Here is a 24,116-nt window from a genome sequence, read left to right on the forward strand (position 1 = left end):
TTCAGTGACGGGAGCGAATGTTGCCTCCCTTGGGGTGGGTCCCCCGAGAGCCTGCGGTGGGGCTGAGGGCCCAAGCGCCGGTTTGGGAAAGGGGGTTTGGCTCTCCCGGCTGGGGGCAGGCCGGCTGCGCAGCTGCAGCGGGGTCAGAGGCAGCGGCCGTCGCCTCGTCCCGCCCTTTTGCTCCCCGCTAAGCGCCGTTTTGCCGGGGCGTAACGGAAAGGCGTTCCTCGTCCGTCCTGTGTTTCTGAGTGGTGCCGTTTAAATCCGTCTCCGTGACGGGCCGGGAGACAGCCTTGTTTTAAGCCGTGGTTGCCCAGAGATTTTTGTTGTTGTCGTGAAGCGATTTGTAACTGATTTGTTTAATCCGCTTCCAGCATGTAGGTTTGTTGACAAAAAAAAACCAACAACAACAAACAAAATAAACAAACAAAAAACCTAAACCAACCCCAAACCAAACAGACTTATAAGCTGGTCCCATGAATTTTGCTATGGAAAATACACTTTTTTTTTCTTTCATTTTCTGCTTTCCTTCTTTTTGGACCGTGGTTTTTAGCACTGGGAAGATTTCAGTTGGAGTAGTGTGTCCAGCTTTGCAGGTGATGCTCAAAAAGGAGGAATGTAAATAAGCAGAGAAGCCCTCGTGGAGGAAAAAATTAGAGATGTGTGCTCCCATCCTGTGTTTTTATCCTGTAGACAGTTCTCTTGGCTTTTCTTTTGGATTTTTTTTTAGTGGTATTATTTAACAATAATGACAATCTGTTTTAAAGTGGGTTACAAAATGACAAAATAAGCTTTTTCTAAAAATGATTGGAAACTTCCAGTCCCCCACTAAGTCTGCCACCTGCGGAAAGGAGGAACTAAAATCCTAATGCACTGTGAAGGATTTCAGATTTTGAGATATGCCTGATAGCAGTTACAGTGTCTTAGTTCAAGTTCACTGTTTATGAAGATTCATTCTGTCCTGGTTCTGCCTTTAAGTCAGGAGGCTTATACTGTGATTTGGAAGAGTAATTACTCAAATTCGTATATTGATACACTCAATTACAGTTTAGAAGCATTCAGTGGCTTGGAAACTGGTATTTATGCTTCAGTTCCAACCTAGGTACTTGGAAGTCAAAATTGAGATGAGTATCTGTGAGAAATTTGGGGGTTTAAGTTTTCTTGCCAGAAGCTGTTAATTATTAACAAAGCCATGTTTTTACTTAGCATTTTTGTACAAGATTGTAAAAGGTTTTTACATGATTTTACAAGAATGTAACTCATTTTAATTTCTAACGCAGGAAATCAACTTGGGAAGATGAAGCCTGATAAAGCAAAGACCTGCACTAGGGAGAGAGACTATGTGTACAAATTCAGTGCTGGAAATCAACATTTAGTGCTTACTGTGCCTCTCAGATTCCCTATGCAAGAGAATATTAGTCACTTGCATGGACGTCTAATGCTTCTGCACAATCTTCCATGCTTTATAGAAAATGGTAAGAATCAATTTCCTAAATTAGTGTCATATATCAATGTCCACAAGTGTCTTACAACCTGCTTTAAGAAACCAAAAGAAGGGTATTTACTAGAACAGTCTTAAAAAAAAAGTTTTTAAAACAGCAAAAAATGGAAGAAAATTAGTCAGTACTATCAAGTAAGGTGCACAAGTAAAAGATTTTCAGGAAATCTTTATTTGTATGTTTCCTAGATGATTACTGATACTTCCACTGAGTTGTTTTGTTGATGAACCATTCTCCTCTTGTTATAATAGACCTAAAGCAATCTCTTAGTAAGTTCGTAGAAGAGGAAACTATAAAAGATTATGACAGAGAAGCTGAAAAGGCTCTGGAAGCAGTGAAAACAGGAAAAGTAGACATAAACCAGCTGGCAGATACTTGGGCTAAAGCTTATAAAGAGGTAAGATTAAGTCTGAAAAGTTAATATTCAAGGACTTGCTTTGTGTGAGTGTGTTTGCATGTACAGACGGAATCGCATCTGTGAAGATGCAAAATTACAAATTTGCGTTTACAGGTCTTTTTTCTTTTTGTCTGAAAGAGATCATTAAGTCTTCATCCTACAAATTCTCAGCTAGGCTTTCCCTGAATTTAGTAGAGTCAAAACATCCAAAATTGAGCTAGTAATAGTCAAACAAAAATAGGCATAAGGGTTATGGTGCATTAAAATCAAAGCAAGAGATAGTGAAGTGGTACTCCTATCCTTAATCTCAATAATAGCAATGAATGCTCCAAAGAGAAAGTGTATAGTTGGGAGAGACTTTTCAGCTCATTGTCTGAATTCATGTGACTATTTTACATTATTTAGTGATGATGAGCCTTTAGCTGGAGTAATGCATCCAGTTTTGCATGTGATCTTCAAAACGGAGGAATGCAAAAGAACTGGAAGAGTCCTAGCAAAGAGAAAGAAAAGAATGACAGAAACTGCAGCATTTGAGGAAGAGTTTATAGGGATTGAATTTGCTTATCATGGAATATAGAAGAACATTGTGGAAAATTCCAAAACATACATCTGTTAAAAAGAGAACTGGAAGCAAATCATCTGCCTTAATGAGCGTCAACAAAATGAAATTAGCTTGACCTTTAAGAAGGAAAAATCTACTGGGTGAGCACGGGAATGTGATAAAACATTGAAAGAGTTTACAGGCTTCTGTGCTAGCGGTATCTAAGAGCAGGATAGCCTGAGTCCTAGGGCTAGGATTAGACCATTTCTTGACATTTCTAACCTATACTTCAGTGATGCAATCTCAATGCATCATCTGAATCTGGTGGAAGTGATTGCAAATGTAAGGAGTGTTTCAGTATAAACGAACTGGCATCTTTGGCCCATTCTTTGTTCAATGAAAATGGCTTTTCTTAAATCAGTGTTGTTGATCAAATTCTAGTGATATCAGAGGTTAGTCATCCTTTCTAGCAAAATATTTTTGTTTGCACAGCTGGTGTTTTGGTCACTGTCTAAAATTCATCAGTTGCAAATACTGTTGTAGATATTATTGTTCTTTCCAAGTTGGTGATGGCTGAAAATTGTTAATTTCTCACTGTAGTCAAAACCTTAATGCTTCTGCTGTTAGTTGCTTTGAAAGAGAAAGAATATGGGAAGGGAGAAAATGTAAAAGCTAAAGCAGAGTACATACAAGTCAAATTAGGAAAGATAATTCATGTCTGTTGAAGGTTGTGCAACAGTGTGCACACCCAATTGGTTTTGCCCCACCGCTATGAGGGATCCTTATATGTCCTAGAAGGTACCAGATGCTTTAAAATCTCTTACAATTTTTAGACAATGTTAGAATATGCAAAACCTGAAGAAACCAGCTGGGATGAAGATTTTGCAGATGTTTATCATGACCTGATACATTCTCCAGCTTCTGAAATGCTGTTAAACCTGGAACACAATTATTTTGTTAGCATCTCAGAATTAATAAGTGAAAGAGATGTGGAACTGAAAAAACTACGGGAAAGGTATTCCTTCTTTTTTTTTTTTTTTTCTATTTTATTAAACAGGGGTGTATGCCACTGGGTGTATACAACTCGTAGGGCAATGTCAACTTGTAGTGGTCTGTGTAAGCCTTAATTTAGTTTTAAGTTTTCCTCTTTAAAGTTATATAATACTTAGCCTATATTGTTGGGGCAGTTGCCTTATTCTCCTCAATCACTGAAAACAATAGAAGCTAAGGGCATCAAAGCAATGTAAGGTTTCATTTCCATTGTTCTATCCGGGTTGTAAGTGGTATAGCAACATAAAGTGCTTAGGATATCTAGAAAATTGTACTGTGTTTTGCCTTTGTTATGATGTAATTTAAATGAAAAATTGGAAGCTTCATGGGGTGAAAAGATGAGTGAAAACTTGAACCAACTTTAAATCATAAACTATTGAATTTGAAATTTTGGAAAGTCTATGTGGGATCCCGAGTTTCCGAATAAGCTTGAATAGCTGCAGGTGGCTGCTTTGTCCACAAGAGGGAACACACACAGTGTGGAGTTTTCTTTTTCTTTTCGAGGCTAAATAGGTTAAGGAAAATAAATGCACACAAATATAGATGTAGTATCGATATAAATAAATACTAGGGAAGCTTGTGAGATGCCGGTATATTCTAGGTAGGTATATTTCAGCGTTCTAAGGGGCAGTATTCCTCTGGAGTTGTGTATGTTGAAGCTCGTGTTATACAATGCATACCTGCTTGTGTAGTTTCTTCTAGACTGAATCTTGCATATCTCTATGGGGATAAATGTTGCCAATAATGTGTTAGCAGAACTTTTTGCTGCTTATTGACTCTTCTCAAGTATGCATCTAGAAGAGCACTTAATCATAAGAGCAGTAACATTGTAGAGCTCCAGTATGATACAGCTGTGTATTGCCTCTGGTGGAATTTGTCGTATCTGTTTGTCATAACCGAGAAACTCCGTATGTTGGTGGCAGCTGAGACTATCCCAGATGACCATAGGTGTTTGGCTGTTTACACAGGAGCTAACTTGGAATTCCTGACCCTGAACTCATGTGGATATTCATTGCTAAGGCTGTGCTAGGGTAAATTGATTCCTTGATGAAGAAAGGACTGAATGTGAAACTCTAAATGAAACTAGGGATTAAGAAGACTAAGGAGGGACGAGGTATTGGATGTACCGATGAAAGCAGGGCAGCCCTTTAACTCCACATCCTCTTGTTGAACATAGTTTGAGTCAGAAGCTCACCTGACTGTTAAAAATAGGTGTGTTTAGCCTACTTCCTGGTGTTCAGATGTCTTCATCAACAGTGGTTGGGGCAGGAGGAAAGCAAGGGACTGAGTAGGTCGGTTTCAAAAGTTGCTCTGATAAGGAGAGTGAAGTGCTATATTAGAGCATCTGGAGATGCTGTCGTACCTTCTTTTGAATACCTGTGAGGGCAGGCTTTAAATGTATGAATTTGAATTCCAGAATGAGCAGATGGACAAAGTGCTGCATGACATATCTTTCAGCTGTGTGTTCAATTGTACCTCTGCTTGTGATGAGCATTGACCAGCTGGCTGATACAACTGGTCACTGTTATCAGTAACTGCATCAACAACAACGGGTGGTGTTCTGCCAGTTTCTTTAAAGTGTTGCGTGTTGAAAATCTACCTTTGCTTCTCTTTCAGGCAAGGAGCTGAAATGGATAAGGTGATGAAGGAGCTAGGGAAATCACTAACGGACCAAGATGTAAACTCATTAGCAGCTCAGCATTTTGAATCTCAGCAGGTAAACTAAGCTTGGTGAACTAGAATAAGTCATGCAAGTAACTGTCTTCAAAAGAAAGCCCAAAATGCTCAGATTGTCACTGTTGTCTTGTTAGGATTTGGAGAACAAGTGGGCGAATGAATTAAAACAGTCTACTGCTATCCAGAAGCAGGAATATCAGGAATGGGTGATAAAGCTTCATCAGGACCTAAAGAATCCCAACAACAGCTCCATCAGGTATTTAATTCCTCTGTGATCCTTACTTCCACCTGTAGTAGTTCAATCTTTATTTCAGATTGCCCATTTGAATCAGGTAATCAAAGGCAAATAAACCATCGTAACTAAATATTTATATTTTTAGGAGTTTCTTCATTGTGTAATGTTATAACATTTCTCTACCAAAAAGTGTTGTAATGCATTAAAGTACAACTTGAGCTGAATGGGGTTTCCTCCTGTTTTGCCTTTATTTACGGTGTCTGTACTTAACACATTTCACAAGGCTTTCTGTCACCACTTAAGGATGTTCTGCAGAGTAATTGTAGCTTAATAAATTATAACAGTATCACACATTTTGAATTAATAAACCTCTTTTTTCTTATTTCTTTTGTTTTATATAGACATCACTGGATAACTAAAAAAATATTGGAATTTTTTAGTGTGGACCTTTGTGGTGAGACTTGAACAAGAAGCTTTCTGATTAATGAGATAGCAGGGAAATCAGCATTTGTAACTTGGGGAGATCCTTTATCATTAGTAACTACCACCTTTGCTACTAATAGGAAAATAGAAGGCATAAAACCTGATGCTTCCTCATGCCTCATGTTAGTAGAAGAGTGTGTCTGCGTAGATTTAGGTGCATGCAGTAAGGAATTTACGGGAAACACAAGACCTTTGGACAAAGTGGATGCCAGTGTTAAGAGGAGACGGGCATGGATCATAATGTTGTAAATACTTCATTGCTTTCACTTAAATGTTTCCTTTTGAGATAAGGAAGCTGAGTGTATGAAAACAAAGTGGAGAGTTGTTCAGTTTGAACTCTGTGGAGCGTTCCATTTGCGTTTCTTTTAACCTCCCATTTTGTGTGTGTGTATAAAAATGTTTACCTAGTAACTACATAAATAAAATTTTGGCTATTATAATTTTTTTTCCCTTTTATTCCTATGTTTTTATTATGTTATAACTAGGTATTGTAATCTATTTTTATTCCTCAATCTCAAAATGCTTTACAAATGAGATAGGTAATGTATCACCAGTGTAGTCTACTCTTCCTCCTGGTATGCACCTGGAGTATTGCATGCCAGAAAGGTAAAACCTCAGATGAGTGGCGTTCATTCAAATAGGTTTAGTCTCTTGGTTCCCACAGACCAGCTGTGGAAACTTCAGATAGCTTTCACAAAATATTGTTGGTTTTGAACAATAATAGGATAAACTTTTCAGTATGTTTCTCATTATTTTAGTGATGAAATTAAGGTTCAGCCCAGCCAACTGAGAGAATCTGTAGAAGGAAATGGAAGAATTTATGAAGAGCAAAGGCTGTTAGAAGAAAGTTTTACTATTCACTTGGGTAAGTAAACTGACACCAAACCAGACTATGTTATTGGTTGTTATATAACAGCTACAAATAATACATGGCTTAGATACATTGTTTATTAGCATTTAACTGTCTGTGTACATAATATATACAGTTTGTAATTGTTTAGTATTTGTTCTTTACATATGTAAGAGAAGTACAGTGTGGTATAAACTGTATCAAACAGTATCTAGCTACTTGAAATATACTTAATGGAAAGCATTCTAGAAGCAAGTTTTTATCCACTCTAGCAAGGTGACTGGTGTAGAAAAGCACTCTAATGTCAAAACACAAAGGTTAAGCATTATATTTTAACTTTTCTTATGTTTGGTAAGAAAATGTGGGTATTAAATTCGATTCCCATGATCGATTAACCAAAAAATAGGTGCTTAAAATTTTTACTTTTTGCTTATACAATAGAGAGTTCTCACGCTGTCTGTTTTGACTCTGTTAGTATTTCCATGCATAGCCTTGCAATAGGCTCATTTCAGGTATAGATAAGCCTTGCTTTGTGACAGTGTGTGAAAATACTGCATTTTTACTCTTACTTTGTAAATTGCTGATGTGTATGTGGAAATGAATATATGGTTAAGAACTTTCTTTGAGTATTATTGAATATATTTCCCTTATAGATCTTTTTCACAAAACTTAGGAGAGCACTTTGATTCCTTGTGTCTTAATAAGAATCCTGAGTTTTCTCTTTTACTATATGTATTAAAATCACTTATATTCTGTACAGGAGCTCAGCTGAAAACCATGCATAACTTGAGATTACTGAGAGCCGATATGCTGGATTTCTGTAAACATAAGCGCAATCATCGAAGTGGAGTAAAACTTCACAGACTTCAAACTGCAATGTCTCTCTATTCTACTTCTCTCTGTGGCCTGGTTTTGTTGGTAGATAACCGTATCAGTTCATATAGTGGCATCAAAAGAGGTGAGTTCTCTGGTGGGGTATAGCATGTCAGTGAAAACAAATGTCACTTAAAAACTTGCTGTTTTCTCTCACAAAAAAAATATTCCCTGTAAAATTAAAATTTACTGGAGGCCATAATGTTTTGGACATGGTATTGCAAAAGAGTAACAAATGCAAAAAGAGATACAGATAAGGATGGGGGACAGGGTTGTGCTCTGATATGCTGTTATCTCTCCTATCTCTTTCCTAGGTTTTGTGTTTGAGTAAGGAACATGTTAGAGTGGACACTTCAGTGTTGATTTCCCCGCTGTAGACTGATCATAGAATCACTGTGACTGGAAAAGACCTTTAAGATCATTAGATCCAACCATTATCCTAACACTACCAAGCCCACCACTAAACCATCTCTCTAAGCACAACATCTATACATCTTTTGAACACCTCCAGGGCTGGTGACTCCACCACCTCCCTGGGCAGCCTGTTCCAATCCTAACCACTCTTTCAGTAAAGAAATTTTTCCTAATATCCAACCTAAATCTCCCCTGGTGCAGCTTGAGGCCGTTCCCTCTTGTCTTGTCATTAGTTACTTGGGAGAAGAGACCAACACCAACCTCACTACAGCCTCCTTTCAGGTAGTTGTAGAGAGCAATAAGGCCTCCTCTCAGCCTCCTCTTCACTAGGATAAACAACCCCAGTTCCCTCAGGTGCTCCTCATACGACGTGTTTTCCAGGCCCCTCACCAGCTTTGTTGCCCTTCTCTGGACACGCTCCAGCACCTCAACATCTTTCTTATACCATGGCACCCAAAACTGAACACAGTACTCGAGGTGCGGCCTCACCAGTGCTGAGTACAGGGGCACAATCACTTCCCTACTCCTGCTGGCCAGACTATTTCTGATACAGGCCAGGATGCTGTTGGCCGCCTTGGCCACCTGGGCACACCGCTGGCTCATCTTCAGCCGGCTGTCAGCCAGCACCCCCAGGTCCTTTTCTTCTGGGCAGCTTTCCAGCCACTCATCCCCAAGCCTGTAGCATTGCCTGGGTGCAGGACCCAGCACCTGGCCTTGTTAAACTTTATACAGTTGACCTTGGATGTATTATAGGGCTTCTAATCTAATGTGAGGTTAGTATACTGAAACCTGTTTGCAAAGATGAAATATGCTGAGATTTTAAATTGATAAGTAAACGTATAAAAATACCATGTACTTTAGATATCTGCAGCACTATGAATTCCATTAAAAATGAACAACAGGAATATTACTTCCTACTCCTGGAAAGCTAGATTAGTAGACATTTTAAGTGTATGTCTTTTGAGTAGGTGGACACTATGATGAAGGTCTCTTATAACAAGGTTAACCCATGAAACATGCTTGTTCCTGTTCCAGTTTTGGTCACAGAGGCTTTCTCTGAACCACTATTGACTTTCCCACCTTCCTCTTGAAGCTTAATACCAAAATATTTACACTTGAAATGTCTTTCTGACTGGAGCCACTATTACTTGTCATTATTCTAGTGTGCCATTAAAAAAAAAGTAGACTTTAGTGGTTGACGCTCTCTGAAAACAGTGTGGAATCAGGCTTGTAGCAAGAAGGAAAGGGAAATGTACCAGTAAAAATTGCAGTTGCCTTTGTGCAGTTCATGGTTTCCAAGTTGCTTAATTCTGACAGTGTTATTTTATACTTAGTTTCAGTTACTTTTTACTGCTTAAATATTTAAATTAATAACAAATGGAGAAGATTTGTTTTTATGTTAAATCTCAGGTGATAAGAGAAGGCAGACATTTAAGTAATACTGTTAACCACAAAGTTGCATCTTCTAGCCACCAATTAGATCTTACAGCCACAGTAGAGGGCAAAATAAGGGACTGTATCACAATCCTCAATAAATTTAGATTTCTTTGATTTCCAAAGGGACTTTGGTGAACTTAACTGTGGGCATGTTCCACAGCTGTCTACACCACCATTCTTTTTAAAACTTGGAGAAATGAATGTGTCTCATGCCTCAGCTCCTCTGACCTAGTCGGATGTATTACTTTAAATGATCAGTGAACATCTGGTTGTACTGAGACCCCAAACAACTGTCAGCGGCAACTGAGGTTTGGGCACTTTTCTTTAAATCCATTCTGTGGTGACAGTGGTAGCTTCTGCCAGAAGAGCAGTAATAAACACCTTTGAGAGGAGACTTTGCTGTTAAACTGGTAAAGCTGTTTGTTGCAAGAGCACTAGCCAGAGCCAATTCTTCTTCCCAAAAAGTGTGTTTAAGAAATAAATACGCTAGGGGATTCAAAGGTTCATAAAATTGCTATGTGGAAGACCTTGAAATAATACATTGATGCTGTTGTTTAAATAGAGAGGTCATGGCTTGTGCAGTCTAAATTTCTAGGTTACAAAAGTGCAGAAATAATTTGCTGCTTCTGTGTTGAAGCTGGAGAAAAATAGCCTTTATTTTGTGATGGGCTAGAAACTCCCTCAAACCTCTTTGAGATTTTCAAAGGTAGTTGGAGTAAACGAGCTTCATGGGAGCACGCTATTTATCCAAGCGTTTTACATTGTTTTGAGCAGCACCAATCACTCAGCAAGAACTAAATGGAAGCACAAAGTCCTGCAGTTTACTTGGTTGACCTTGTTTGTTTAGCTGTATCCTAAGGAAGCTTAAAAATCTGCTTTGTGTAGTGTATTTTGTTAGTTTTGTTCTGTCTGGCAAACATTTTGGTGTTGCATTTTTGGTAAATCTGTTATCCAAGAATGGTTCCATTTGTCTTGGAATTCAGGACTGGTGTGAAGTATTTGCAAGACTGAAAACCACCACGACTGCAACGTTTTCTGTATTTCTTGCAATGTGTAAATGGCAACTAGTAAAATACACCTTTGAAATTGTATTTGGACACATCTCTAGAAAAAGCCTTGAACAGAAGGTTGAACTTATGTGTAACCTTTCAACATGCTAATTTCATTTGGACTTTTTTTTCCAAGCTAGGTGAATAGTTTCTTTATATACTTTATGTTTATGCATTGCCCAGCTCAAGTCTCTTATATTAGGACTTTGTAGGGCTACTGTGGCTTAGGTTTTGAGTAGGTGTAGCGCACTCAGATACAGATAAATGATAAAGTAAAAGTTAATTTTAATTTAAATACAAGAGATTTTTCATTTGTTTATTTCAAATAAAACATCTTGTCACCTTATTTGGTCTTGGTACACACAGAAGGCACAATCTTTTGGAATGTGAGCTTCTTCCTCCCTTAGTTTTGTACACCAGAATTCAATAAAGCCTATTTTGAAAATAGATTTTGTGATGGAGACTTCATGTAAAAAGATAAAATACATCAAGATTTTTCTCTCTGCCCTGCCTGTCACAGCCTTTTCACAGGAGTATACGGTGCTCTCCAGATAGGCAATGAGAGTACATTAAGAACTTTAAGGAGGATTAGAACAGGTACCTCAAAACAGGAAGTAAGTAGCAATTGCTTAGTATAGTCCAGCTCCTTGCTAATAGCTTGTTTTGCCTCCTGTTGGCTTGCTTGGGGAGACAGTTGGGCATTAGGATAAGGAGCTTAGAATTATCAGTCACAGAGGCAGTATGTTATGATTCTAATTATCAGTATAATATTTCCCAGTCTGACATAATACTCACTTATCAGGAAAAGGAACTTGCAGCTCTTTTCAGCTGATGACACTTTTCTGTAGCTTTCAGATCTGTGCTTTGAGAGCTAAAAGGAAAGAACTGTAATTCCAGCTTTCCAGATACAGTTTGAGTTTCATTAATAGCTCTCACTTTTCAAAACAAACTGGAATGCTGTTGTTGCCGTTGGAAGTATCTATTATGTATGGTTTAATAAAGTATAACAGATTGAAGGACTGTTAGTAATAAGGCATAATTTTTAAAGTCCAGTTACCTTTAATGCACATCTATTATTGCTGTTATTTTGCGGGGGAGGGAGGTTGGTCTGGGTGGTTTTCTTTAAAGAGCAACAAAACTTAAGGGGTGATTTTATTTGATTTTTTTTTTTTTTTCCCCCCCTAAGCAATTAATTTCTTTCAAAAAATGTTTTGCCTCTGCCATAAATTTTTTAGAATTTAAAGAGGAGTACAGCAGGTCTTTGTCTGGTTTTTAGGGGAGTGTCTTTGTAACTGGACTTGTTTGAACAGTAGAGCAGAATTACGTAATGTTACTAAGCATGGCCTTATGACGTGGATTTTTATCTTATTTTTTCCTAGATTTTGCAACTGTTTGCCAAGAATGCACGGATTTCCACTTTCCTGGAATTCAAGAACAGCTTGAAATTGTCCAGAAGGTTGTACTTAAGGCCAGAGCACAGCGTAGCAGTAAGTCGAAAAGACATCATGGTCAGTGACAACCAAAATTACTTTTCTTGAAATAGAATAGTGGTCAGCTGAATGTTTATGGTTACGGATACCTGATTTCACTCTTCTTCAGTTAACTGATCTATGAAATGGAATGTCTGAGTTTATCGATGAAGACTGCATGAAATTCTCTCTCCACAGATAGCGTGTTCACGTGATGTCTTTGCTGCCGTAACAGATACACCTTACCAAAAAAAAAAATATCCTTAATAAGTCCTTAGGTTCTGATCACACTTTAACAGCATATGAAGTGTATAGGGCAATTGTGCTTTCCTCTGCAGTTTAAACTGCCTGTAGCAACACAGACTTTATCTGATTTTACTTTTTTATTTCTATTTAAATGTAAAGCTTTAAAAATTGCAAAAGAGGAGTTAAGACTTTTTCCTTTCCTTAACAGTGAATGCTAAAAACTGAATAATAAATTGACTAGATGTGTATACTTTTTAGTGCTGACCAAATCCTTGTGAATGGTTTACTTTGCATTTATATATACAAATGGCTGTGAAATTTTCTGACCACATGATGTTAAGGCAGTACTTGTACATCATGAAACTTTGTTTTTTCTTGCAAAGAGCTACTTATGTGACTTAAATATGTCAGTAACATGAATAGATTCGTAAGAGTTCATAGAGAAACAAGTTTTCTTAGGAAACTGCATATTGCTGTTTTGGCACTGCTGATTTATGTAGATCTCTTTAACATTTTGTCTTGTAATACTAGGAATAAATTTGTTTTAAGTAGTTAACATTATTTGAAAAGCAATAGCAAGGTAATTGTGGGGGTGACTTGGAAAGTTTAGTATTGTGTCTAAGAGCATTGTGTTTTCTTTTGTCCAAATTAAGAGGTATTGTAGGATGATTAAGAAAGCAAGCTAATGATTTGAGATAGGATTCAGTTCAGTGTCTGTTGAAGACAACAAAAATACTTCCTGCCCATCCAGATGCTTTTTGGGGACTTTGTGGTAACTTTATGGTAAAAATTCAAGCAAGATATCGTCTCAGTACATGGAACTTTCATATCAAAGTGTAATTAATAGATGATATGTTTAATATTGGTGCTATGTATTTATATACAGAAAACAAAAGTAGTGGAAATGAAGATAAATTAAAGAATATTGAACGAAACCAGTCAAATATTTTGCCGGGTGAGTTGTGTTGCATTTTCCCCCTCTTCTTAAAGCAAATTGTATTTTATAGATAGACATTTTTAGCTCTAAAGTCAGAACATAAATTATAAACTAAACGTAAGTTGACCTCAATCAGAGGAGAAGGATGTTCTTGTGGCTAAGGCAGAGAACTGAGTGTCAGGACATCTGGTTTCTATTCCCAGCTTTGCCACTGCATCATGTGACTTGGGGCAAATCACTTAACTTCTCTATGCCTAAAATTTCTTGTCAGAATTTGAGGGTGAAAACAAAATCTCTCAGCCTCTTGGGAAAAGATGTAACATAAATACTAGCAACTAATATTATTTTTGAAAATAATTATACGTATGTCACTGTTGTGGTACAGCAAAGCATTTTAGAATGTATTTTTTTAACTTGGAGAATGTACAAATCCATTTCTGTCAAAGAGGAATTCTCTTCTGTACATGCTGTGATTTTTAGTAAGGGGAGCTGCTGTGGAGTTTGAAGATGAGTATGCAGTTGGAGGGGGGAGGAGTTAAATCCATACAACTCATGGTTGAGTAAGAGGGCTTCTTAAAATTGCTTTCATGATTGTCTTGGGTCTTGTTAGTATAAGTGGATTATAAATTGTCTTGGGTCCTTAACAGATAAATCTGGGTGAATCTTGCTGCAGTGACTGGTGTATTACTACTCTTAGGTGGTCATTGCTGGGGATTACTACCTGCTTAGCAGTCATCACGAAGGAGTACATACCTGTTCTTCAGCTGCCCCAGTGCAAAAGTAGTATCTTAACTCAAATGGCGAGTGAGAATAGGTTTGAAGATGTTTATCTGTTGACTGAAACAGCAAGGGTATTGCATACCTGCTTTTCTATTGACTCTAGTATAGACTTCTGATCTCCAGTGGAAAGGTAAGATGGAGAGTCCTGCATTTCACTGCCCCTTACTCTTTCTCTACCTTTGATAAAGAAATACAGAGCTTAAAAAATATCCCCAACAAGGTGTCTTCGTAGCTTTTTGCAAACAACTCTCTAACTAGTCTTTCCATTACCATGAATTTGAATTCTAATAATCATTGATACATTTGTCTTCCAGTACATATCTCAGTTGTTACATAACCTGCTATCTTTTTCCACATCCTTTATTTTAACCCATCCATTTTTGGTATTTCCGCCTCCCACATGTGTCTGCAGTTCAGTGATTACATTATACATTTTGAGTATTACACCTCCTCTGTGTTTGTTTTTCTCTTTTTGTGCTATATATAGATCATATCCGCCTGTACTGGCACTGTTATGTCTTATTACACCAGGTGTCTGTGGTGCCAGTGAAACCCACCAAAGCAGGGAAGTGAATGTAGGATGAATGTGAAACATTCCAAGAGATTTTAGATCAGTTGGTTTTTAACTTTTTTTTTATCTCCTTATGTATGTGTTCTGATCTCTGTTGTATATTTGTTTGCCTTTTGTCTTAACTGACGCAATCTTTACATTGCCTAACAATTTTATTTCAGTACAGATCACTACCATGATATCTTGCCTTCCTGGTTTATATTTTTCTGTAGGAGAATTCTACATCACACGCCATTCAAATCTTTCTGAAATTCATGTTGCTTTTCACCTCTGTGTGGATGATAATGTAAGATCCGGTAACGTTACTGCTCGGGATCCTGCAATCATGGGGCTCAGAAACATTCTCAAAGTTTGCTGCACACACGACATTACTACCATTAGTATTCCTCTCCTGTTGGTGCACGATATGTCAGAAGTAAGTAAATGTAAAGATTTTGGGTTTTCTTTTTCTTCTAGGATGCAACAGAAGTGATTTTTGCAAAGGGTATGTTTCATGCTGGTTTAAGCCAAATGGGACAGTTTATCCCAGTCACATGCTTCTGCCATATCCTTATGCTGGCACTCGTATCTATGTGGTGACCCAAATTAAGGAACTGGACCAGTTAAAAACATTTCAGCCAGCTGAATCACTTTGATTTTTTTATTCCCACCCCTCATTTTGGACATTTCACTTCCTTGGTCCAGCTCATTCTGCAGTTTTCCAAGTATTAATAAAAGATGGGATGGATGCCATCCAGAGCGACCTTGACAAGCTTGAGGGGTGGTCCTGTGCAAACCTCATGAAGTTCAACAAGGCCAAGTGCAAGGTCCTGCACCTGGGTCAGGGCAGTCCCAAGCACAGAGACGGGCTGGGTGATGACTGGATCGAGAGCAGCCCTGCAGAGAAGGACTTGGGGGTGCTGGTGAGTGAAAAAATGAATATGATCCAGCAATGTACGCTCGCAGCCCAGAAAGCCAATTGCATCCTGGGCTGCATCAAAAGAAGTGTGGCCAGCAGGTCGAGGGAGGTGATTTTGCTCTGGTGAGACCCTACCTGGAGTGCCATGTTCAGCTCTGGGGGCCCCAGCACAAGAAAGGTATGAACCTGCCGGAGTGGGTCCAGAGGAGGACCATGAAGATGACCAGGGGGCTGGAGCACCTCCCCTGTGAGGACAGGATGAGTGAGTTGGGGTTGATCAGCCTGGAGAAGAGAAGGCTCTGGGGAGACCTTATAGTGGCCTTCCAGTACTTAAAGGGGGCCTACAGGAGAGGTGGAGAGGGACTCTTGACGAGGGATGGTAGTGATAGGAGGAGTAACAGTTTCAAACTGAAAGAGAGTAGATGTACATTAAATATTAGGAAAGAAGAAGTTCTTCACTTTGAGGGTGGTAAGACACTGGCACAGGTTGCCCAGAGCAGTTGTGGCTGCCCCCTCCCTGGGAGTGTTCAAGGCCAGGCTGGATGGGGCTTTGAGCATCCTGGTCTAGCGGAAGGTGTCCCTGCCATGGCATGGCGGGTTGGACCAGATGATCTTTAAGGTCCTTTCCAACCCAAACCATTCTGTGAAGGAAGTCTTCTGGCAACAGGTCTTGCTTAGAAATCCTGCCTTCAGAGTCACTGATGCAATAGTGATACCAGATCCTGGTTTAACTGTTGCTAGCTAGAAAACCGTAAAACTAAGTTTTATGAGCAGCAGAACTAGCAAAGCTTGGCTTAGAGTTCTGTGTCCCTCAGCACCACTCTGTCATCTCAGCCCTACGCAGCAGCAACCAAATTTCACCTTTTCTCTGAACTTCCTTCTTCACTGCCTAATCACTCGCATCCTTAATTTCTGTCCCTCTTTCCTCTTTAAGTCCCCCAAATACCAGCTGGGCCAGAAGCAGCGTATTACTGAGGCTCTTTGTAGATAGAAGTGTGTTTACTTATTGTGCTGAGCTTTTGTATTCTCTTCTTCAGTGCAACACCAATGTAGAGGTTGTCTCTTAGTCAACTGTAACTTTTCAGAGTGCATAGTAATTTAATACCATTTGCAACCTCTTTCCTGTGTCACGTCTGGCTCACAAGTTACTAGCAGAGAAGAAAAGGGACTGGGGAGGCAGGGAGAGCAGCAGTGGACAGGCAGTACAGCCGTATGCCTCACCTCCTTAGGAGGTGAAAAGTCTGTAAACTTAAATGACAAAACTAAGATAATGCTTCCATTACTGATACCCTTGCATGGATAATTATAGTCTGTTGGTTTGGGGGTTTTTAAATAATCCTTTGATTTTTTCACTTTTAGATTTCAGTGCTGCCTTTCTTTCATTGGACGTGAACTCGTAGCAAGATAAAGGCTCGCCACTGCGTTACCTTTAACAGTGGCTTTTTTATAACAGAATTTGATTGGAACACCGTGTAGAAATGGCCTCCTTTTGCAGGATCAGGGTCTATTATTGTGAAAGTGCAAGCAATGCAAAAGTTAAAAATGTCCAGTAATGAAGCTTCTGAAGGATATACTTCCGTACATAAAAGTAGACGATTTTAGGAACAGATTATATTATTTATTAACTTTATCTCTGGTATCAAGTCCTTTTTTTTTTTTAGGCACAAGTGCAAGTGATCAACTTGCAGGACAACAGCCTGGGTTACTCATGAGACCAAGTTACTGTGTTTCATAAATTTATTATCCTTTTTAGATCAGTTGCCATCTGACTATATTATTTTTCTCTCTTTTTTTTTTTTTTTACTTTAAACCTTGTTAGTTTTAGCTTTCATTTGCATGTCTGCATTTTAAAATACAAATAAAGCACAAGACCAAGTATTCAATGTGCTTTGAGAGTGTGTTGTTGCTTGGATGTGTGAAACTAAAGAATTATCATCTTGTGTAGTGCTAGGTTCTTAAAAGGTGGTGGTAAAACTATTTACCTTTTATATTAAGTTTTAAGTCTTTGCAGAGTAAGCAGAAAGTGACCTGTATGATACGTGTACGTTAAGCCAAAACTGCATTGTGAGAATGGCATTAGCAGGGTTGCTTATTACAGTGCTTTGCAGCTGGCTGACCTCATTTGAAACATACAACTATGTAGCTTGTTGTTGAGGGAAAAGTGAATAGTAACAAATTGCTGAAAGTTGAGCTGAACTTGGTGCCTTCAGCAGCCCCAGTTTTGAATCTGCGTTTACCACCTACATAAAAACATTTTTGTAAAGTGGTTAACCAGGAGCACAGCTGCAGAGATGTTTGCATGCTTCACTGTGGGAGGCATTCATCATGAGTTTTCTCTGTGCTTTTCCCAAAGGTTTTCTTCTATTATGGATGGAAGAGTGGTGTTTTATAACCTCATAGAAGTAACGAATTTATCGACCTCAATGAAACTATTACTTTTCATTGTTATTTCTATGAAAAAAAAAATTAGGAATTCTGTTTTCCTTAGTTTTTCTTAAGACGAGAACAACAAAACCAGATTGTTTTGATCATTAAGTTAAACAAAGGAAAGAAACCGGGTTTGATACTTGAGAAAAGCAAAAGCAGATAAGTTGAAATTCAGGACAACTGGGTGTTACTGTCTGATCACTGTTCTGAATTGAATATAAACTGATATATAAACTGGGGAATCAAATGGCTCCAACAGTATGGCATTGCTAAAAATGCTAGAGTTGGCACAGTTCCTTGGTAGTTTCAGCACAAGAGCCATTGCTGCTGTCCACACGGCAACACTGAGAAAAATGTGACTCTTCAGGGGTCTCGGGCAGTTATTACCACAGGTTAAGACAAAAATGTTTTGAAAAAAGTAGAAATGAAGGGAGACTAAGCTGTGTAACAAATATATATGAATATTATTATTATAGAGAGATTCTTGATGAGTGTATTAACCTCAAATATTTCTCATCTGAGTTTCCTGCCTTTAAATGTATAGCCGCTCATATGGCGTTTAGGATTTGCATATATAAACTTTGAGTAAACATCATGCTAATTCTTAACTTAGTAAAATTAACCATTGAAATTTGGTTTGAAATCTTTGACCCGCAAGACTTTTATGGACTTTAGTGTTTTCATTGCGTGGTTATGACATGGTGCTGCAAAGGCGTAAGCCCTTAGCTTTACAAAAGCGGCAGCCCCGTGTAGTGAGTCTGTCACAAATTTGTTTGGGAAAAAAAAAAAGTTTGCAGCATATCTTTCTAATCAGTAAAGCTGCCCCTCCCCCTTTTTTTAGTAAGCAGGAGAAATCTTAATTTGACACAAATCGTTGCATCCTGAAAAGAAATGAGGTGTGGGCTCTGTTAGTGAACAGAACCAAAAATCCCGGGTAGTTTTTTACTTGCTTGAATGCTATTAACCAACACTCGTTATAGGAGATGGGGTATTTGCTTTTTTTTTTTTTCCTATCCCCTGAACTGTATTTTGAATTGGTACCTTCAGCATTTCCACAACTGTGACTTAGTTTGCATCTAGAGAAAAATCCTGATAACATGGCAAAATTACGAGAACTTAAGTTTTTGAAGGTAGATTAAATTGAATCACTACTGCATCATTTTCGGTTCTCGTGGCTTGCATGGAGTAACACTCTGGATTCAACCTGTTATTTCCCTGAGTGCCCACAAGATTTAACATTTATGTTGCTCTGAAATAGTCCAAGGAACAGGGACGTATCCTGCTGTTTTGATCAGTCCTTTAAAGGCTTAGTTCCCTCTATTGACCATGAAAGGTAGTCCTGAGCTGCCTTCAGAGCAACAGGACCTTTCTTTTTAGATACTTTTTTTTTTTAACCCAGGCCAAAACAGTGATCAAAGCTAACAATAAACATCTACATTACTTGTGACAGGAAGCATACATAGGCAGATACATTATAACAACGACCATGTATTTCTTCCAGAAAGGCTAGAAATTAAAAAGGAAGTAAAAAAAAAAGTCATCCATCATGATTTGTCTGATTAATGTTTAATACCCTAAAAGCAGCACCTGTTGATGTAGTGATTTTCATAATGAAAGTTTTCTGAAAAGATATTTCTAGTGTAGGCTGGTTTTAACTTAGGTATTTTGGGGATGGCAGGAGATACTCCTGCCTAAGGAACTTTGGCTCTCAGTAGTTTTTTAATGCAGCTGCATTCAGTATACTGTTTCAGTATTATCAGCTGGCATTCTTCGGTAACCTTTCTTCTCAAATAACTTTTTCTTTAATCTTGAAATTAAGGTCTTTGGTAATGACAGATTGCACAGTGTTTGGCGTTGCAAAATAAAGGCTGGCGTTACTGAGCAGAAAATTATGTAGAGCTTGAATTTGAAAAGGTACATAGAATGATAACTGTTTCCCACGTCTGTATTCCTGTAGTCAGACTAGAAAGTGCTTATTTCCATATTGGAGAGTGCATCAGAACAAATAGGTAGTATTTACTTTGAGAAGTGTTTACAGTGAGTCATTCTGTCTCCAACTAGGAATATTCATCTTGATATAAATCACTTTATAGTGCACAGCCAAAGGACTTTTAATGCACTAAAGCATTTCAACTGTTACTTAAATTATTTACACCAGTGCTTGTAGCTGTGTCTTAAGGTGTCTTTAAACCGCTGTGGTTTTCATATCCCATCTTGGTTTTTAACTTTAGGTAAGGATTTGCTGTCTGTTTTTTATCTGAAACTCCTCCATCAGATGAAGATGGATTTTGTTTGTTTTAACTCTTAAAGTAAATCCATCTTTAGGGGAGAAGGGCGGCTTCCAGTTCCAGTATTAGAGAGAAGGTGTTACTGAAGGTGGCACATATGCCAATAAACTTTACCAGAATCATCAAGAATAGCTAGGAATCGTCAGTTACTGCTGTTAAGTAGTATACATTTTTCTGAAGCTCCACAGGGGAATTAAATAGCCCCATTTCCAATGACATTGATAGGATTGTCAACAGTATTTTTATTCAACATATCCGCTTAAAAATTTATAGATTGGTCTCACACTGGGCTCTCCTATCAATAAGCTGTGGCGGTGCTTTTATGGTCACCTGTAAAGTATATACCACCTGCCTAGAATACTCTGGAAAACAGATTCCCTCTTCATGGCCTATAATGATGCTTGAATACCTGCTGGGAAAATGGGGTTCTATTGCAAAAATGTATTATTTTCAGTAACTTCCCCACTACTCTTGTTGGTTGGATCAATTGGGCATTGAGGCTTTTCATTTATTGTTTTTTAGGAAATGACCATTCCATGGTGCTTGAAGAGGGCAGAGCTTGTGTTTAAGTGTGTCAAAGGTATGCTAGTGAATGCTTTGGCTGTTGGGTTTTTTTTGTGTTGCATTTTGTGACATCAGCCTTAGCTCAGGCTATACAATTTCAAAAAAAAGGTGTTTTTCAATAATTTATCGTTTGTTAAAACATACACTTATATTTTCTCTTTAAAATTTTTAACTGTCATAGCACAAAATAGTCTAAGGCACTTAGAATAGAGACTAAAAATGTTTTGAAAGTATCTTTGCAGCTTCAACGTAGGAAGTAGAAGAAGAAGCTCTTACTGCTGCTTTGAGCAATCTCTAAGCAGGGCAAGAGCTGGTGGTTCTCTGCAGTATAATTTCAAGTGTCTTTTATGTTTTACTTGCCTTGAACAATGAGGACTCCGTGCATTTTTTGAAGAGTAGTTTATACGCTAATTCATCTCCTTGCTAGAATGTCCTCATGACTCAACTTGGTTTTCTGTCTTTCCAAGAAGTGTTATTACTTACTGTATTATTATGTGCAGCACTTAAATACTTGACCCATTTAAAATGTTAGTAGTGTTAATGTTCTTTTTACTGCCTACTTGAGGAATCTCTTCTATTGTGACTTCTAGTAATTCACAATGGAATATCATCCATGTAGCCACTTTCGTTAAACAAGTATTTTTCTGATTATCTTTATTTGCCACAAGTGTGTTTCTGTGGACCTTGTGGTTCATTTGTAAGGAAATGCCAGCATAAAAATGCCATATTGTAACTTGAGCGATAAATGAGTGCTGAGCTTTTACCATACAAGCAGGTCCAGGTAGTTTCTGTTGCTGCCAAGTTGTCAGTGTACTTTTGGCAACAGGCTTGTACTCGTTAATGTGGTTGTGGGGTCACAACAGAGCTAAAGGGAAGAGCTATTTCTCAATGAAGGCAAGCCATTGAAAGAACTCCTAACAGACGTGTTTGGAGAAACGTCTTGGTTCTGCTGGCTAGCACTGTGCTGTGCAATAGGACTGGTTATTCTGCTCTTTGAGGGTATATTGATTTTTCTCCATATCTCCTCATTAGATTTTTCAGTTAAAGCAGATTTCTGTCAGGAGATTGGCCAAGTATGATTTAGATGCAATGACATCCCTAGTTCAGACAGTTAAAATCCCGATTGTATGTGAATACTACTCCCTCACTGCTTGATAACGGTGTAATTGACGGGGAAGATTGCACAGGTAATGCATATAGTATGAATGCTGTTTTTTAGGTTTCATGATGGAAATGGCCTCATGGGATGGAGGAATTTCTCGGACTGTACAATTCTTGGTACCACAGGTAGAGTAAACCAAGTTCATATCCAACCTAGGAGACTGTTGGAACAAGAAGTTAGATGTCAGCAGATTTAGCTTTGATTTCTTTGCTATGCCCTGTTCTTTTTGTCTGAGCTTAAATTAATCACTGTTGTTTTGGTTCCTTGCTTACAAAACAGGAGTAAGAAGGGTTTATATTTTTTTTTGATATCCCATAGTATCTTCTGAGGATGCTAAAATTTCAAACCGGGAGGTTCACTTTTACAAATAGTGAATACATCCTCTTTGAAAAAGATGCTTTTTTGATGTTATTTACCCTGAAAAGATGGGCTAACCCTGTGTTACATAAGTTTAGGCATTTATTAGTCGTATATTGTCTAACAACTTGGAAAGTTGCAATGCACTGAGTTCAGTCATGCTTCCACAAAGTCATTAATGACTCCAGGTATTTGAAGTTAATTGTAATTAACATTCTGAAATTATTTAATTTGGAGTTCTAGCTGATCTTCAGAAACAGGAAGTTTTCCAAAGGTGGCCAGCACTAAGTTTTTTGGTTCTAAACAGTGGTACTGGAAGTTATATAAAAATCAAGAGTTATATTAGGAAAGAATTAGCATGTGTTTCTTGACAAAGTAGTAAACTGCCAATCAAGGAGGAATCCAAGAATAGACTAAGTACTGAAGTTGAGTCTAATGCTGAAATTCAGGGAGCAGGAGTCCTGCAGATAACAAACAGCATTGTCCTGCTTATGCTAGACAGAAATAATCGATTACTGGAACAAGAAATCTACTGGAAACAGATATGTTATGTAAATACACAAACAGTATTTTTAGGTCAATCTTTTCCTTTTGATTGAACTAAACAGAATTACAACACATAGTTTGAAAACTATCTTTGTGGTCTTCTGAAAAACAGCAGTTCTCCTCTTAATTGTCAAGAAACAAAGTTGAGAGAGACTTAATTCTTCCAAACTACAACAAAAAGCCAAGCTTACTGGTGTATTTTTTTTTTCCAGACAATTTCTGAGGAAATGTTTTACCAGCTGAGTAATATGCTTCCACAAATCTTCAGAGTATCCTCAACATTGACTCTGACCTCTAAGCACTGAATTTTGTGCGGCAGTAAGATGTGTTCTGCTGACAAAGGATGAGATTACAGAGATTCTGGACTGGAATGTCTTTTTTCTGAGGGAGGATGACCCTGAAGTGGTATCTGTTGCAATTTCAAGAATCATGTAGTCATAATAAAAGACAAACATTATACTTGGGTGTTAGCAGTTGATTTTTGCCTCTTGCTTTATTTCAGCACGGTATTAATGTTGAATTCCTCACCTTTAGCTGCAGGACATTCGATATAATTTATTGTATGTAATCTACAGAAATATATAGGTGACTCTTATACTTCAGTAGTAGGAATTAGAGCTTATGGTAGGAATAGGATCTTCTGGGTGGGCTTCAGGTTGTTGTTTAAAAACGTTTTCTGAATTTGCTCAGTGACCTTTAAAATAATATGAACAATGTCAGATGTCTCCTTAGAATAACTTTGACGTAATTCATCACAGTTGTCTTTCCAGTGTCACAGTGTCCACAAAATGAAAGGTGTTACCACCTCATTTTACTTTTACAAAATGAAAGACGTGAAACAAGCATTTGACCTGCTGCATTTTGTGAATCACGGAAGTGTTTTAAAAAAAATAATCAAAATAATACCTGTGACAATAATTAGAATTTTTAATTACTATTTCTTCCTTTTTAAAAAAGATGTTAACTTTTTGCTTTATTTCATCTGACAGACTTGTCAGTGTGAAATCTTGAACAACTAAATAGGAACACTATAGTGTTCTGGACTCCATTGTACAGGTATATTTTGCAGCCTATTAATTATTAATGTTTTGTGACTAAAGCTAATCAGAAACGCTGGGGAGGCAGCTCAAGGTGCAGCTATGAACTATCTTGGGGCAAACTCAACTCCAGTCAAAAAAAAAAAAAAAAAAAAAAAAAAAGCCTGCACCCCCTGGCCTGCCCATCATGGGGGCAGGGGAGAGGTTGGGATCTGCTTTTGCCCCATCTGGGCCAGGCAAGCGTTTTGAACTCAGCTGTGGTCCCGGGCAGCTGGAAGCAATCCTTCAGTGCAGGGGCTGGCTACAGGGAGCGGCCTGTCTGGAACTGG

General features: G+C 38.1%; 1 protein-coding gene across 7 annotated transcripts; it reads left to right on the plus strand.

Annotated features, from left to right (window-relative positions):
- Positions 1–1,288: 1,288 nt before the first annotated feature.
- Positions 1,289–23,220, plus strand: FERRY3 (FERRY endosomal RAB5 effector complex subunit 3). 7 transcript variants are annotated; one of them, XM_086478897.1, is made up of 13 exons: positions 1,289–1,475; positions 1,751–1,896; positions 3,271–3,452; positions 5,105–5,204; positions 5,299–5,420; positions 6,641–6,747; positions 7,493–7,690; positions 11,885–12,013; positions 13,101–13,175; positions 14,721–14,923; positions 20,644–20,701; positions 21,905–21,972; positions 22,963–23,220. In XM_086478897.1, the coding sequence occupies exons 1-13, from the start codon at positions 1,298–1,300 to the stop codon at positions 23,053–23,055; spliced, it is 1,659 nt and encodes a 552-aa protein (XP_086335023.1). In that variant the 5' UTR covers positions 1,289–1,297; the 3' UTR covers positions 23,056–23,220. The 7 variants fall into 7 exon arrangements, 6 of the variants coding, with proteins under 6 accessions (XP_086335023.1, XP_086335031.1, XP_009945904.1 ...); XM_086478905.1 differs by having other exon boundaries at positions 11,885–11,992; positions 13,107–13,175; XM_009947602.2 differs by having other exon boundaries at positions 1,293–1,475; positions 13,107–13,175.
- Positions 23,221–24,116: the final 896 nt, after the last annotated feature.

This window comes from Leptosomus discolor, chromosome 1, assembly GCF_034619465.1.
Source record: "Leptosomus discolor isolate bLepDis1 chromosome 1, bLepDis1.hap2, whole genome shotgun sequence".
Taxonomy (NCBI): domain Eukaryota; kingdom Metazoa; phylum Chordata; class Aves; order Leptosomiformes; family Leptosomidae; genus Leptosomus; species Leptosomus discolor.